A 17,888-nucleotide genomic window follows, 5' to 3' on the forward strand; every position below is an offset into this window, starting at 1 on the left:
GGTGAGTTAGTTTGAAAGTCAGCGATGTCAGATGAATATTCATTGGTCCTCAGCTGTCTCATTATGAAAGCAATAGCATAAAGAGCCCTCTGTTTTTCGCTGTGTTCCAGGAAGTCCTTTCCGTCCCAGCACGCAACTCTGGCCGCCTTCGCCGCTGTCTACATCTCTGTAAGTATGAAATAACAGCTCAACAGTCATGCGTTTAAGAATAGATATCATTTCAAGAGTTTAAAGACATGACTGTAGCTCCAACACCGTTTTAACTTGAAGATCTATCCAGAACTTTATGAACCAAAAAGTTAATAAAGCAGTTTACCGTATTACAGGTATTTGGTCCTTTATGCTGGGTTTACACATAACGACGACAAGCCATCAATCAAAAATCCAATTGTAATAGAAATAAATTCTACTGAATGTCTCGTTAAATGAATTCCCCATTATGTGTCCCCAGATGTACTTTAACACAGTGCTGACGGACTCGGCCAAGCTGCTGAAGCCTCTGCTGGTCTTCTCTGTCGTCATGCTGGCCATCCTGGCAGGTCTGACCCGCATCATCCAGTTCAGGAACCACCCAGTGGACGTGTACTGCGGCTGGCTGCTGGGAGCCGCCATCGCTGTCTACCTGGTGGGTCAGGCACATGCCAACCCGGCACCCTCTGCTCCTATCGTCCACTAAACATACCAAAACATACCAAAACATACCAAAACATACCAAAACATACCAAAACATACCAAAACACCCCTTTCAACAGGGTTTCTTTGGAGTATTTTGGAGTACTTTAACAGAAGCAATATTTGCTCTCCAGTGTGTGCATGATTTTTCCAAAATCCTCTGGATATGGGGGCTGTGTACACATAAGACATCCACATGAAGGGCGAGAGCTTTTCCTCCCTTATTTCCCAATGAGGGATTAACGATGTCTCCCACAAATCAATGAATAGTTCAAGAAAACAAAGGGCTTATATGGCAAACCTTAGGTGCTGATTGGTTGGGTTAAAAAGCGGGTTTATACATAAAGTGCATTCGCACTCAAAGTAGGCTGTGTTCTGCTGAATGTCCTGTTCTATGGGGTAAATGTAGCATTAGCATGTTAGTTTTAGTGTTGATGTCGCCTGTAGGTCTTGTATGACTTTGATCCCCAGTGCCCAAGCGCGACAGGCTCCGACTGTTTGATGAAAATGAGGCAGTAAGAAGCAAGGCACAGATCAAATAAGGCTAGAGCTTCTTACTGACCTGAGGTGGGATGCTCCTGGGCCTCTTTAGTTCCAAACTGACAGAGAGAGTTGTCCCTGACGTGGTAGAAGAAAAGCCTGGTGGTTGTTTCCTGATGAGTCCATAAGCCATTTCAAAAGTGTCGTCCTCAGCCGCTCAGCAACAAAATAACAAGCGCCATTTCTCCAAAGTAAACTTTTTAATGTGCGGGTCGGCTTGGGTCGGCTTGGGTCGGCTTGGGTCGGGTCAGCAAATTGAGACCCATTTTACTAATTACTGATGACAGTCACTGGAAACATGTTAAAAACGTTTCACTGCACGAAATATCCATAGGAGGAGTTATTTTCTGGTGCTGTTTGAATGTTTTCTTAGTGTTGCCTTATGGACACAGAGGTTTCCTCCTGTGAAGTCTTTATATCCAACCTGTTGTTTTGAACATGATGCCGGTCACTCACCGTCTGCCATGTAAACTTGAACTTTTGGAGTTGTAGAACTTTCCTAAAGCTTCTGATCAATTGATACAACTACCTAAGAAAACAATATATATATTCATACTTTTCTGGGCCGAGATGTCTGTTGCATTTCCTGGGATCTGCTGGAGCCACTCCTTCTGTTTGGGGGTCACTGCCCCGAGTGCCCCAATGACCTCGGGCACCACTGATGCCTTCACTCTCCAGGTTTTCTCCTGCTCTTCTCTGAGCCCCTGGTATTTCTCTAGTTTCTCGTGTTCCTTTTTCCTGATGTTGAAGTCTTGGTATTGCTATGTCGACCACAACGGCTTTCCTCTGCTCTTTGTCCACCACCACAATGTCCTGTTGGTTCATTACCATTCTGTCCTTCTGTATCTGGAAGTCCCACAGGATCTTGGCTCGGTCATTCTCTACCACCTTTGGAGGTGTTTCCCACTTTGCCCTTGGGGTTTCCAGCCCATACTCTGCACAGATGTTCCTGTACACGATACCAGCCACTTGGTTATGGCGCTGCATGTAAGCTTTCCCTGCAGCATCTTACACCCTGCACTTATGTTCTTACACCCTGCAGTTATGTTCTTACACCCTGCAGTTATGTAAAGCTGGATTGTCTCATTGGCCTCTTTGCACAGTCTACACCTGGGGTCTTGTCTGGTGTGATAGATCTGGGCCTCTGATGCTCTGGTGCTCAAGGACTTGTATATAGTGTTATATATACAGTAGTTTAGATACGATGCAATGTAATGGACTTTAGGTTTAGGTACGGGGTCACAAAAGTCCCTCTTGCCAACGCATTAACGACCAACCCTCGTAAAACCTTACACAGGATTTGGAACAGTGTTTTCTAAGGATTTGCGTTGATTCCGGGACAGTGGCAGATTGGAGTAGGCTGCTGTGCCCGAGCGAGGGCTGGAAGGAGGCTGAGTTTCCTCTTTAGTCTCCGACTCATGTTTATGAATCCACCCACTCCACTCACCCCGGCCCACTCACTTTCAGAGCCCACAGGCAGAGAGCTCTCCTGCCCACTCCAACGGTGCACAAACCTACTAACCTACTGGATTGTACGCACGGATGATCCTCAGAGCTGCTTCACAAACACCATTTACTCCGGCAGCGCCCTTCCAACACCATGAAGCGTCGAAGGCCAGTTGTTATTAGTGTGACAGTAGAAGAATTGAGACGTTAGAGAGTTTAAACTTTACTCACACCCTCCTTCTTTGTTTGTAAATGACAAAATCCGGTACAGCCTTTAAATTCAAGGTTGGTAGTGTGCGGAAACTCTTGTTTTTTATTCATGAGCGCTGGGATTTTCCCTCATCTCCTACGCACCTGTCTCAAGTAATTGATGTGTCAAGTTTTTTTCTCCTACAGCTTTCGAATTCAAAACATCAGACACAGTTGTTTCCTAATATCCGGCTTTCACTTTGAGAATTTCATCCACACGGAAAATGATTCAGTTTTTATGATGAAATCTTACACCACAAGCTGAGGGTGTTGAGACAATGGAAAGTGATTAGTCGACTAAATAGGGGAGCACTATACAGTTGTTTTTCCTGGGACTTTGCTATCACTATGTGCTCATGTAAGGACAGCCTATCCGTCAGGTTTGTATCCTGAAAAATGGTAAGCTCTGTGCCTTTGTGTGAGATTATTCAGTTGTTGTGGTTCTCAGCATCTGAATAACTCGGCTTATGTTTGAAAAGTACAGTGTGTAAAGTGTTTCGTTGTGACTGGCTGTAGTCAGTCTTTGCTACCTGTCCTGTGCAGGGGGTGTATGCCGTGGGGAACTTCCAGCCCAGCCAGGACCGCTCCAGGTGCCGCCCGCCTCTGCCCATTCTGAGGGAACCTCCGCTCTCCTCCCTGCCCAACGTCAGCCAGGTCGCCATGGGCAACAGCCACTCGGGTAACACCTCTGGGTTTGTCATTTGCAAAGGATGTACAGCCCTTAACTCCTCTTTTGCTGAAGTGCACTCATCCTGTTGGTGATTCGGACACGCCGCTCACTAGATCACATGACTCTGGTGCTTGGGCAGTCACATGACCTGGAGAAAGTAGTGAGCTGAGTGTCCGAGTGAGTGGTTTGTTCAAATAGAAATTGCAAGATGTGATGAAAACATCGACTGTGGTGTTTTTATTCATTTTGAGCATTCGACTACTTATTTCTTTATTTATTATTTCTACAAAACAGCGCAATGTCCAAACGATTACCCAAGTGCCAGAGTGATCTTTGGTGAGGAGAAAGTAGAGAGCTGCTGCGAGTCTGAATCACTAACTGAATGAGTGCACTATAGTCTACCAGTGTGGCACTGTGTAGTGGAGGGAGTTTGGGGAGAGACATTTTAGCATTTTACTTAAGTAGAAGTAAAAAAAAAAAAAAAGTAGTAGTATGCCAAATAATTGCTCATGTAAGAGTAAAAAAGTACTTGTAGAACATGCTACTTGAGCTCCTCTAACTCACTCTTAGTAAGAATAAGATTCACTAGTGACATAAATGTTGAGAAACAAAAACAGAAAAAGGGATAAAACTGTCCCTGTCTGATTACCTGGGTTAATATCTGATGTGGTGCTGTTAGGTCATCACACTCTGGGTCCCAGCCAAACAGAGCCCATCCTCACCAGGACCTCCTCCCACACGTTGGTCCCCAACACGGAGCTGCCCATGCTGACCCGCAGCGCCTCGTACCGGGAGCCCTCCATGAGCATGAAGAGGGCCAGCGCCGAGGTGGAGATCCTCTCGCCCCCCAGTCCTTTGGGCAACCGGGACAACATGAGCACGTTCAACAGCAGCACTCTGCCCAGGTACAACTACTCACTAAACTAATGTACTTATACTGAATACATACAGCAGTACTCTGCCCAGGTACAACTACTCACTAAACTAATGTTCTTACACTGAATACATACAGCAGCACTCTGCCCAGGTACAGCTACTCACTAAACTAATGTCCTAACACTGAATACATACAGCAGTACTCTGCCCAGGTACAGCTACTCACTAAACTAATGTTCTTATACTGAATACATACAGCAGTACTCTGCCCAGGTACAACTACTCACTAAACTAATGTTCTTATACTGAATACATACAGCAGTACTCTGCCCAGGTACAACTACTCACTAAACTAATGTTCTTATACTGAATACATACAGCAGTACTCTGCCCAGGTACAACTACTCACTAAACTAATGTACTTATACTGAATACATACAGCAGTACTCTGCCCAGGTACAACTACTCACTAAACTAATGTACTTATACTGAATACATACAGCAGTACTCTGCCCAGGTACATCTACTCACTAAACTAATGTCCTAACACTGAATACATACAGCAGTACTCTGCCCAGGTACAACTACTCACTAAACTAATGTACTTATACTGAATACATACAGCAGTACTCTGCCCAGGTACAACTACTCACTAAACTAATGTTCTTACACTGAATACATACAGCAGTACTCTGTCCAGGTACAACTACTCACTAAACTAATGTACTTATACTGAATACATACAGCAGTACTCTGCCCAGGTACAACTACTCGCTAAACTAATGTTCTTATACTGAATACATACAGCAGTACTCTGCCCAGGTACAGCTACTCACTAAACTAATGTTCTTATACTGAATACATACAGCAGTACTCTGCCCAGGTACAACTACTCACTAAACTAATGTTCTTATACTGAATACATACAGCAGTACTCTGCCCAGGTACAACTACTCGCTAAACTAATGTTCTTATACTGAATACATACAGCAGTACTCTGCCCAGGTACAACTACTCACTAAACTAATGTACTTATACTGAATACATACAGCAGTACTCTGCCCAGGTACAACTACTCACTAAACTAATGTACTTATACTGAATACATACAGCAGTACTCTGCCCAGGTACATCTACTCACTAAACTAATGTCCTAACACTGAATACATACAGCAGTACTCTGCCCAGGTACAACTACTCACTAAACTAATGTACTTATACTGAATACATACAGCAGTACTCTGCCCAGGTACAACTACTCACTAAACTAATGTTCTTACACTGAATACATACAGCAGTACTCTGTCCAGGTACAACTACTCACTAAACTAATGTACTTATACTGAATACATACAGCAGTACTCTGCCCAGGTACAACTACTCGCTAAACTAATGTTCTTATACTGAATACATACAGCAGTACTCTGCCCAGGTACAGCTACTCACTAAACTAATGTTCTTATACTGAATACATACAGCAGTACTCTGCCCAGGTACAACTACTCACTAAACTAATGTTCTTATACTGAATACATACAGCAGTACTCTGCCCAGGTACAACTACTCGCTAAACTAATGTTCTTATACTGAATACATACAGCAGTACTCTGCCCAGGTACAACTACTCACTAAACTAATGTTCTTATACTGAATACATACAGCAGTACTCTGCCCAGGTACAACTACTCACTAAACTAATGTACTTATACTGAATACATACAGCAGTACTCTGCCCAGGTACAACTACTCACTAAACTAATGTACTTATACTGAATACATACAGCAGTACTCTGCCCAGGTACATCTACTCACTAAACTAATGTCCTAACACTGAATACATACAGCAGTACTCTGCCCAGGTACAACTACTCACTAAACTAATGTACTTATACTGAATACATACAGCAGTACTCTGCCCAGGTACAACTACTCACTAAACTAATGTTCTTATACTGAATACATACAGCAGTACTCTGTCCAGGTACAACTACTCACTAAACTAATGTACTTATACTGAATACATACAGCAGTACTCTGCCCAGGTACAACTACTCGCTAAACTAATGTTCTTATACTGAATACATACAGCAGTACTCTGCCCAGGTACAGCTACTCACTAAACTAATGTTCTTATACTGAATACATACAGCAGTACTCTGCCCAGGTACAACTACTCACTAAACTAATGTTCTTATACTGAATACATACAGCAGTACTCTGCCCAGGTACAACTACTCCCTAAACTAATGTTCTTATACTGAATACATACAGCAGTACTCTGCCCAGGTACAAATACTTACTAAACTAATGTTCTTATACTGAATACATACAGCAGTACTCTGCCCAGGTACAGCTACTCACTAAACTAATGTTCTTACACTGAATACATACAGCAGTACTCTGCCCAGGTACAAATACTTACTAAACTAATGTTCTTATACTGAATACATACAGCAGTACTCTGCCCAGGTACAACTACTCACTAAACTAATGTACTTATACTGAATACATACAGCAGTACTCTGCCCAGGTACAAATACTCACTAAACTAATGTTCTTATACTGAATACATACAGCAGTACTCTGCCCAGGTACAACTACTCACTAAACTAATGTTCTTATACTGAATACATTCAGCAGTACTCTGCCCAGGTACAACTACTCACTAAACTAATGTTCTTATACTGAATACATACAGCAGTACTCTGCTTGGAAAGCTTGCATCTCTAGTTCCAAATATCTACCACTTTCTGTTCTAAAGTTATGTCCAAAAGTCATCAAAGTTGCAGATGGCGCGTCATGGACCTTAAACAATTAGCAGAGAGGGCTTATCCGGGTAAGCTGGGGCTATGTGTCCGAAACCATCAAATTATAGCCTGTATGTCCTGACCCTAGCTCCTGATCCTTAACCTTTCATGGGGTCAACTGTTAGATCTCTATGCAGTTAGTGAACTTTTGCTCCAGCAGCATTTGCCCAACTCGACCGTCCTTACCCAGGGGAAGGGGAAGTGACATCACCAACAGCTGCTGTTCTTCTTCTTAGGTTATTGGCAGACTGCAGGCAAACTAAAGCGCATGCCGCCACCTACTGTATAGTGTCCAACAATAACAACAACATAGTGTCCAAATAAAGACATCTAAGGAGAAAAAAGCCGTCATATTTCCCTTTAGCTTATTTTATCTCCACAGCTGTTTCATAAAGCTACATTATGCAAATGATCCATGCAGCTTAAAGGAATAGTTCACCGTTTTTACACACTGAGATATGTTCTTACCTGAGCTTAGACGAGTTGATCCGTACCTGTCTGGTCTTTGTGTGTTCCCGTGGAAGAGTGTGGTAGCTTCCAACTTCACCCCGTTTGGAGCTATAGGAATACATTGGGAGAGGCCAAATGCTAACAGCATCTTTCGTCTTTTTGCGCGACTGAGGGCACGCACAAAGACCAGACAGGTACGCATCAACTCGTGTAAGCTCAGGTAAGAACATATCTCAGTATGGAAAAACAGTGAACTATTCCTTTAAGTTTCTACTAAATGAAAACAAAAGCACAAACTGTCTTCATTTAATCCGTTTGCTGAGGCGGCTCTTTAACACTGACATGTGACTGAGCTGTGGTGAAGACAACATGGATTTAGTCACTTTTACAAAGTTTGGCTTGTGCAGAATCTTATTCCATTTTTATTTATTTTATTAAATGTGCTCCTGTCAATCAACAGTGGTTGCGCATGAATCACTCGAGGGTGGGGCCGAGGGGGGTGGTGGGATTGGCATTGGCTTATGATATGGCACATAGCTCCTAATCACCGGTTAGTTAGCACCAGAGGTCCCTATGCTAAAGTGGCTATGATAGTTAGCATCGAGGCTCCTGTTCCTAACTCCTTCCTAACTGACAGCACTATTCGGAGGCTTCTTATCATGGCGGACGCTGACGCACACTCGGTTTGGCGTAAGAGCTCTTACCAATCTGCTCGTTTCGGAAGGGGCCTGGGTTTAGACTCACAACATGAACATGGATTGGAATGTCAGCAGTAATTGGTCTAAGTTTGCCACAGTTGGGCTGTCTTGTTAACCATATTTAGTCAGAATGTTGCTTACAGATGATGACATCACAATCATAACATGTTTGTACCTGTACTGATGACCTTCCACACACATCCCTCCTTCGTCAGTCACAAAACATTTAACAAATCCAAGATTCTTTGATCAAATTTCCACGGTTTGTCTCAATAGCGTGTCGTGTGTTGGCCTGTAAAAATCCATGATCGCTGTAGAACGTAGAAAGTGAGCACATAGCTAGATAGAACGGTTTTAATTCTAATAACTACCCTTTAACGGCTCCTTGATAGCCATTCTTTCAGTTTGATGCATTGACACGACGGCTTTGTGTCACAGTTCGGCTGCGTTTCACTCTCTCCCTGACAATACACTTTGATTAGAAGCCTTTGTGCCAGCGAGTGCGTCTTCACATCATCATCTCTCTCGGAGCGGCCGTGACAGCGAGCTCACATCCTCTGAAGAGTTTGGGAGTCGGGGAAAATGCGCGCGTCACGTCGGCTTTTGTCTGGAGCCGGGTCTGCACTGTCCCTTTTTGAAACGTGTCTGCAGACGGAGAGAGGGAGAGTGTGGGTGAAGTGACAGCAGCTGACGCGAAGGACGCACTCCCCACCGGGCTCTGTCTGACAAAAGTCATTCGCGAAACCTTTTGTATATTAGATGACTTAATTTTTTTTTCCAGGAATTTTTTCAGTTTTTGATGATAAACGACTTTTAAAGTTCTGGTTTGTACAGTGGATAGTGAAAGTGGACACACCCCTCACACTTTTCCCAGATTTTGTCCTGTTACAGCCTCATCCCAAAGTGGATTACATTTGTTTTGTTTTCTCATCAATCTACACACAATACCCCATCATGACAAAGAATGTTTTACAAACAACATTAAAACTGCAGCACTCCACTGATCAGACTTTATGGTAGAGATGGTCGTCCGTCTGTAGGTTCTCCCATTTCCTCAGAATAACTGGTCTCCTCCCTGATCGCTCAGTTTGGACTGACTCAGCTCTAGGAAGAGTCCTGGTGGTTCTGAACTTCTTCCATTTAGGAATGATAGAGGCCACTGTGCTCTTCAGGACCTTCCCCAGATCTGAGCCTCCATACAAACCTGTCTCTGAGTCCACAGACAGTTCATTTGACTCCAGGGCTTAGTTTCTGACGTCTCTGTCAGCCGTGGGACCTTCTAGAGAGGTCAGTGTCCTTCCAAATCTGGTCATCATGAATTTAATCTACCTCAGATGGACTCTGGTCAGTTTGTAGAAACATCTGAAGGATGATCAGTGGAAACAGGATGCTCCTTGCAAAGGGGGTGTATACGAATGTATATGTGATATTTCAATTTGATTTTAATACATTTGTAAAACATTCTAAAATACTTGGTTCACTTTGGGTATGATGAGAATAAAACCTGAATGCAATCCATTTTGGAATAAGGCTGTAACAAAACAAAATATAATATAAAAATAAGCCAAGTGATTAATCGACTAATGGTGTAAATCAGGGGTCCTCAGATTTTTTTCTCTGGGGGCCACATTATTGTTCCTGACTGTGATGGGGGGCCGGACCGGGTTGGCTATAACATAGAATTGTCTGACCCAGACCAAAATGCAGCAGAGCCTCATTGTGAAGTAGAGATGACTCGCCTGCACAGTCGTCCCCACGACTATATCCACAAGGTCAACACTTGATTCAGGCTCATACTTGTTTCGCTGTAGTGGTTTGCAAAAATAGTGATCAAGTCTTCACACCTTGTTTTAATTTCCATTTATTTTTATTTTCAAATAAAACATCATTATGTAATGTGACCAAAATAATAACTTCTTACACTTGTATTGTGCTTTACAAGCCTGTGTCACGAGTTTCTCAAAGTACTGTAGTCATTATTCATTCTCTCCACACTGTGGTGGTAAGCTTCATTTACCACATGGCTATAATGTGTTTATATTCTGATCTCTTATGTAAGTGCCCTCTGCTGGACACCTGTGGAATTATTTTTTATTTATTCAAATTGCCCCCTAGTGGCTGGAATGAGTAAACTGGTTATTTAGTTAAAATATCCTAACTCCGCACAGGAATGGGCTAGAGACTTAGTTTTTTTTTTTTTTGACATACTCAGGGATTTGTGCTCTACAAGTCGGGGGCCGGATTAAATCATCCCGCGGGCCGGATTTGGCCCCTGGTGTAAATGATCTGTAGATAACTAAAAATAATCTTTTGTTTAGTTTAGTTTAGTTTATTAGTTTATTTGAGCAGCAAACAAAGGTAACAGACAACAGATGTTATCACTGGAAAAAGAGAGCATTGCACACTCAGGAGTAGGTTGAAGTTCACCAAACTTATGTAAAACCTGCCCCTGACTCATCATACATGAAGATGCAGTTTGTGACATACATGTTCACTTACAGTCAACAGTTTTGATAGGCACCAGGTACAAATAGATGTCGGCATCTATTGACTAAAAACAGTCATGTTAGTTCAAAGACTAAGTGTGCCTACAACATGCACTTCACAAACAGTCATGGTTTGTCCATACAACAATATGTCATTATATAAAGAATTATTACTACAAAACATAACCACTGAGAAATACGGTTTGCATAGGATCATCTCTGAGTAAAATCTCTCAGCTGTTGTCTAAACTTGTTTCTAGCTCTCACAGACCATCCACCTTCCCATTGTTCACTGGTTAATCAGAAGCTCGTCTCAGCTGGAGTTCGTAGCGAGACCGAGCTGAGATGTGAATGGGGCGGAGCGCTAATGCTAACACTGTGCTAATTCATCCTGTGACTTCCTGGATCATGCTGGAGGATAATGTTCTATGTTTAGACACACACAGCGCACATGGTCTGTTTGTCTCTCACAAATGTGGATGACACTCACACGACTGTAAGAAAACAATTAGCACAGTTTTAATGTTAAAGTACTTGTATTTCTGTTTTCGACATGTTGTGCACATACAGTATCACTTTAGCCTTGTCTGTATCTTGTGTCTCAGGTCTCACGGAGGCTCTTCGATGGACGAAGGGCGTGTCCCCCGCCGCCACGCCTCCATCCACGCCTCCATGGACTCCACGCGCTCCAAGCAGCTGCTCAGCCAGTGGAAGAACAAGAACGACAACCGCAAGCTGTCGCTGCAGGTGATGGACGGCATCAGACCGGCCCCCTGCTCCAGCCCACAGCGGGGGCAGGAGCTGCGCTGCGTCTCTGAGCCGCCCGCCGCCATGGTCCTGGAGGCGGAGCTGCGCGCCATGACCCACCTGCCGGCCATGAGCAGCCAGGAGGCGGAGATGCGCGCCGGGGGACACATACCCGCGCAGTACATGAAGCTCGCGGCCAGCTCAGTCCCCATGGTGCCCATGGTCCCCAATCACAACCACCACGGCCACAACGGAGGCGGGGGCATGGGCGGAGGAGCCAGAGTGTCCATCCAATCACGGCCCGGCTCCTCCCAGCTGGTGCACATCCCCGAGGAGGACAACTGCAACAGTAAAGACCAGGAGAGCGAGTCGGAGGACAGCATGATGGACGGCGGAGGCTCGGTCCGGGAGAAGTGGCTGAGAGTGGCCGAGAAGACCACACTGCCTTGTCGGCCACTCAGCGCCGGAGGGCAGCCACGCCTCATGCAGGTGCTGCCCAGCTTCACTCGCACCTTATGTTTGTTTACCCAATGTTTGACTCATTTTGCTACATTTTCCCCCCTAATTTTTGCTCATTTTTTATTACTATTTTCCCCACATTTTTCCCATTGTTCCCTATTTATTTCAATATAATTTCCCAAATTATTCACACATTTCCTGACATTGATATTGTAAATGTGCAGATCTTCCACACTCATTATTTTTCTTTTTTCTGGTTCTAGACGACAAATATTTTAGTATAGGTATTAGGGCAGGGCAATATGGCCAAAAATCTATATCACGATACAAAAAATAAATATTACAATAACAATATATATTTCACAATATAATTGACGGTGGACAAATACTTTAGGCCTTACGCCTAAGATTAATTCAGTGATATTTTATTCTTTCTTTTATTTTAACGGCAAACTAATTTCCTCGCGAATATGACCAAGCAGTTTACAACCTTCATTTCATTTTACTTTTTAAGCACCTGTCTCCGTGTTCTATAGTCAGTGTTTATGCTGCTCTGGTGGAGCTGAGCATAACATTAATTATTTTGTCTCCACAACAATCTAGAAATTTACAACGATATCAAAAAAGGATATTGCGATAAAAATATGTGATACAATATGGCCCACCCCAATAGGTATCGGGAAACATAAATCAGACATTGACGCTCAAACAGTTACTCAGGACTCACACTACTCAAGTAACATTTTCTCCAAGAACTTGTGTCAATATTTGGCTACTCTATCCACCTCTGAGTAGAGAGAACACGAGTGATGAAATTGAAGATGAAAACAGACAGGCTTCAACAAATTAGACTAAAGTTTGTGTAGTCCTGAGTCTTTTCTTAGCACAGTCCATTAAATTGATCTTGTAAAGGTATGAAACCAAGTCAAATGTACAGCTGAAAACAATTGATCTGAAAATCACCAGAATTAAAGATATGTCTAATTTTTATTTAAAAAGATAACTATCTCCTGGGAAAGGACTCCATCCGACTGGCGACTCTTTGAAATCTGCAGCAAAAGGATCATGGAACAGCACAGATGTCAGTCAAATGATCTTAGACAACAACTCAAAGATACAGGGAACAAAACTTTGACCTGTGAATCATTCAAATCAATATCCATCAACCCTGGAATATTGCTCTAATGAGGGGATGTACTGATACGCCTTCATAACTAAACACACGGGTGTCTCTGGGGATGGTCAGGCTAATATGTCTGTATGCGCTGCTTTGACCCGTGTCCTTTTGGGGCTAAATTGATATTATGCACATTTCCTTTCCTTCTAGAGATTCCGCTCACTCCAGTCAGTTCAGTTTTGTGCCTGACTTTAGAGTTACAATAAGCCATCTGCTGCCTGATTTAGTAAATGTGTTCCTTGATAATCCTCTCGCTGCAATGTAATTACTAAGAGAGGAGATTAATTTGTTTTGGAGGTACTTTTCCTGACGGTGAGTGCTTGTGTTCCAGGTGATAGCCCTGTCCAAGCAGCAGGGTCTGCTCCACTCGCCTCGCTCAGAGGACGGGGGCAGCAGTCTGAGCTGCACTGGCTCTATCCGCTACAGAGCCCTGACCGACCAGGACCCCTCTCCACCCGCCTCCACCACCGGAGTGGTGGGAGGAGGTATGTAGCCACTCACACATTTAACACTTATTTACAAAAGGTCTATTATAGCTCCGCTGGATTTAAGGAAGAGTCTTGAAGGATCACTATTCACTTTTTAAAAATCTTGATTCATACACACTGGGGCCAAGCTGAGTGAGGTGTCACTACTCCTGGAAGCATTATTACATACTATTTGACCGCATTTTTAATTGAACATATATATATATCAGGGTTTCCGTCGGGTATTAGAAAGCATTATGCACAAATTAAAGCCTTAAAAGAATATAAAATTGAAAAAAGCATTCAATCAAATTAAATTATTTTTTTTCCCCATCGTGTCTAATTTGGTTTTGAAGATCAAAATATCCCATTATTCCTCTGTTTGATTTTACATTACAAACAAAAATAGTACAAATATAGTATTAAGGCATTAAAAGCATTACATTTGACTTGCTGCCTGTAGAAACCCTGAAATATATTTAGACAAAACTGTTTCTGCCAAAAATCCACTGAAATCACTTTGGTTTGAAATTGTGCTTTCAAATAATATGTATTTTTCCCCTTCAACAGGATGTAAATCCTTTGTTAGTCTGGAGTTCCTGTTCCCTTTGGGCAACACTTAATCCTAATTTTCCTTACAGGACAAAAAGTACCCCAAAATAACCCTGTAATGGAGTGGTACAGCCTCATAAAACATTTTCAAGATTTCTTAAATTTGAGAGAAATTAAATTTTATCTTGACACGCAGGCTGCCACATAGAAAATACTTCAATATAAAATACTTGAATCAATCACCAGCGATTGAGTCTGGTTAAAGTCAGTATCAACTATATTTCCAGAGCGGAACATACACAAGCAAACAGGAAGTAGAGTGAACCAATCAGTGAAGGGCAATCAGCGGCGTTATTAGCGGTTCAAATATTCACACATGTGACCAAATAAACGATCCTGATCCACAGATGTGTTTGAGTATGGACCAGACTGAAAACCCTGTGTATAAAAATACAGAGGGGGATGATTCAGGATGTTGAAATGCACCCACATGGCATAAACATGTGACAAAGACACTTTTGACCTTCCAAATACAGCAGGCCTAGATTAAGGTCTGATCAGGACTAAACCGGGTTTAATACATCTGAATTGGATTCAGTTGTGGATGTAAGCCATGTCTAAACCAGAAACTTCAACTTATTACTGAAGTATCAATGAAATCATCGTTTTGTATGTCTACGTATCAGTCTATATCTGTATATAAATCACTAATGAAAAGTGTAAAATCATACCACCTGAGGAAGCGCCAGTGTCCCCTGTCCACATACCACAATGTAATGTATATCTTTCTGAATGTGACTAATTAAACTGTCCCAAATTGCTTCCACTCACAGACTACCTTTATGGTATCGTAGGTGGTTTGGAAAGAACGGGCAGCATCGTGCGCGTGGAGGCCCACCCCGAGTCCAAGTCCAACAAGCCTGTGGTGAAGCCCCCCAGCACGGACGGCAGCGGCTCGTGGCGCTGGAAGCCCCCGGATCAGCGGCCCTCCCTGCGCCAGTCCGCCTTCAACCTGAATGAGCTGGGCCACCACGGCGACGACCCCCTGCCCCCGCCAGGACCTCCCGACGGCCGCCGCAGCGTCATCGGCAACGAGCTGGAGTCCGACTCTGGCGCCGAGAGCGGCGGAGGCAGTGGAGCTTTCCCCGTCCACCCCCACGTCATGCACCCCTTACACCCGCTCCATCCCAACAATAACCCTGGTTACCAGCATCAGGGCGGTAACCCCGGCTTGTTCCAGCATCCCACTGCCAACCACTTCGCCAACAATCCCAACGCCTTTCACCACGCCAACAATCCCAACAGTTTCCACCACAACCCCAATGGTTTCCAACACCCGGGTAACCCCAACAATTTCCAACACCCGGGTAACCCCAACAATTTCCAACACCCGGGTAACCCCAACAATTTCCAACACGCCAACAGTCCGAACAGTTTCCCGCATCCTAACAATCCCAGTCATTTCCAAAACACGCCCAACGCAAACAGTTACCAGCATCCAAACAACGGCCATAACAACTTTCCACATCCCGTTTTCCCGCCCGGTAATCCTGCCAACAACTCCCACTCTGGCTTCCCCCCGAGCTCCCCCAACCCCAACACCCCCATACCGCCTCCGGCAGCCTTCGCACCGCCCTTCCACCCGCACCCGCAGGCCATCACCACCATCAGGGTCACGCCGGTGGAAGGGGGCACGGCCGCCAGCAGCGACGGCGGCTCCGACTCGCAGTCCGTGGCGTCGTCGAGCCGCGAGTCCACCCTGAACCGGGAGAGCAGCAGCAACAGTGGCCAGCCCGAGAGGGGCCCCACGCCCGACCTCCACCCCAACCACCGGATCCTGGAGGAGGGCATGGACCGCATGGAGAGGGACAGCAGCGTGCGCTTTCAAGAGAACCTGCGCAATTTCCAGGAGAGCACCGGCGGTCACCATGTCTTGGTCAACCGGCAGCTGCAGGGCATGTTCGCGAGGTCCGGCCCGACTCCGCCCCCGACCATGCCGCGCCCCATCCTGGCACACACTCCGCCCCCCACCCTGGGACTGGCCTATAAGGAATAGCGCGACCCTGGCAGTGACGCGGTTGCGGATGGAGTCGTGGAGGTCCCGTTTAGCTAAGTTTGTGATTAGCTATCGTTCGAAATGTGTCTGGTCCGTGGAGGCGCGCTGTAATTACCTACTGTTGGGAAAAGGTTCCCCCTAAAACTCACACAAGACCCCTTTATAGAACATTATCAGCCACTGATGCCCTCACCAGTCAATCGTTTGAAATCAGCTCCACCTACAGCACCCAGAAGGACATTACTGAATGTAGATTTGAGCCCTCTGATTGGTGGATGTCTTTCTAACTTTTAAAGGTCCTATTTCATTCAAAATCCACTGTTTGAGCTCGCTTTATTCTCAGATAAAACATGCCTGAAGTGGCATCCTTTTTAGTAATCAGCCGACACTTCGATAGGCATGTGACAATACATCGATATCGAGCTATATCGTGATATTTAGCGGCACGGTACAATGCGATACTTCTAATGCCGAGGACAGTAGAGGGCAGCACTCGGACCAAACACTGTCACACCACTAAATGATTTAGAATCATAAACACTATACAGGAACCTTTTGGAAACAGGACTGTGGTTTATCGTATATTTAAAGTAACAGGCTACCGTTTTCCATACTGAGATATGTTCTTACCTGAGCTTAGACAAGTTAATACATACCTGTCTGGTCTTTGTGTGTTCCCGTGGAAGAGCATGGTCACTTCTAACTTAACTCCGTTTGGAGCTATTGGAATATACTGGGAGAGCCTAAATGCTAACAACATCTGTGGTCGTTTTGCATGACTGAGGGCACGCACAAAGACCAGACAGGTACGCATCAACTTGTCTAAGGCAATACTGCCTTTGCGATGCCCAATCCCGTCAGACCTTGGAAGCTAAGCAGGGAACGGCCTGGTCGGTACTTGGATGGGAGACCGTTTAGTAACACCAGGAAGCCTAGCGAATGTAGCGAGTGAGTCCAGAAAAGCGCTATATAAAACCGATGCATTATTATTATTATTAAGCTCAGGTAAGAACATATCTCTGTATGGAAAAACGGTGGTCTGTTCCTTTAAATGTAAAAGAAGTGATATATACGATATATCAATTATTGAAGTATCATGAGGTCATTGTTATCGTGAACCATCGAATCGTGAGGTTTGCACCCCACACTCCGATATATACGTCACACAGTGTTTTAAGTTGCGTCCACGTTCTACAATGTGACGATGTCAGGTGCCAATACAACTCTAAGAGAAAAAGTTAGTTTTTGAAAGAAGCCTGATCATTATTAGTCAGGGATTAGGGCTCCAATCTTGCCATATACCAGTTTTGTACACCTTTATGAGACAATAATTTAACCTTAGTTTATATGTGCTGAGAGTGAAGACGCTGAACATTGCTTCAGTTTTTGTTTCATGTGGATAGGTCCAGGAATAAAAGAGATATAAACCAAGCCAAAAACATCAACTGCATTTTAAGATATCATCATACCTAAGGATATTTGTTCGACAGATGCATTATTTTAAACTGTAATCCCCAAAACACCCAGGCTAAGGAA

At 44.1% G+C, this 17,888-nt stretch overlaps 1 protein-coding gene across 4 annotated transcripts in view; it reads left to right on the plus strand.

Annotated features, from left to right (window-relative positions):
* LOC306973219 (phospholipid phosphatase-related protein type 4-like) overlaps positions 1–16,699 on the plus strand; it is a 51,705-nt gene extending 35,006 nt beyond the window's left edge. Inside the window, exons 5-11 of one of the 4 annotated variants that reach the window (XM_079570089.1) lie at positions 111–168; positions 452–625; positions 3,424–3,586; positions 4,257–4,482; positions 11,500–12,130; positions 13,609–13,762; positions 15,130–16,699. In XM_079570089.1, the coding sequence (XP_079426215.1) occupies positions 111–168; positions 452–625; positions 3,424–3,586; positions 4,257–4,482; positions 11,500–12,130; positions 13,609–13,762; positions 15,130–16,352 (2,629 nt within the window). In that variant the 3' untranslated portion in view covers positions 16,353–16,699. The remainder of the gene's footprint in view (positions 1–110; positions 169–451; positions 626–3,423; positions 3,587–4,256; positions 4,483–11,499; positions 12,131–13,608; positions 13,763–15,129) is intronic. The other 3 variants (XM_079570090.1, XM_079570091.1, XM_079570092.1) reach the window with 3 other exon arrangements.
* The last annotated feature ends 1,189 nt before the right edge of the window (positions 16,700–17,888 follow it).

This window comes from Gobius niger (genome assembly GCF_951799975.1).
Source record: "Gobius niger genome assembly, chromosome: 13".
NCBI classification, from domain to species: Eukaryota; Metazoa; Chordata; class Actinopteri; order Gobiiformes; family Gobiidae; genus Gobius; species Gobius niger.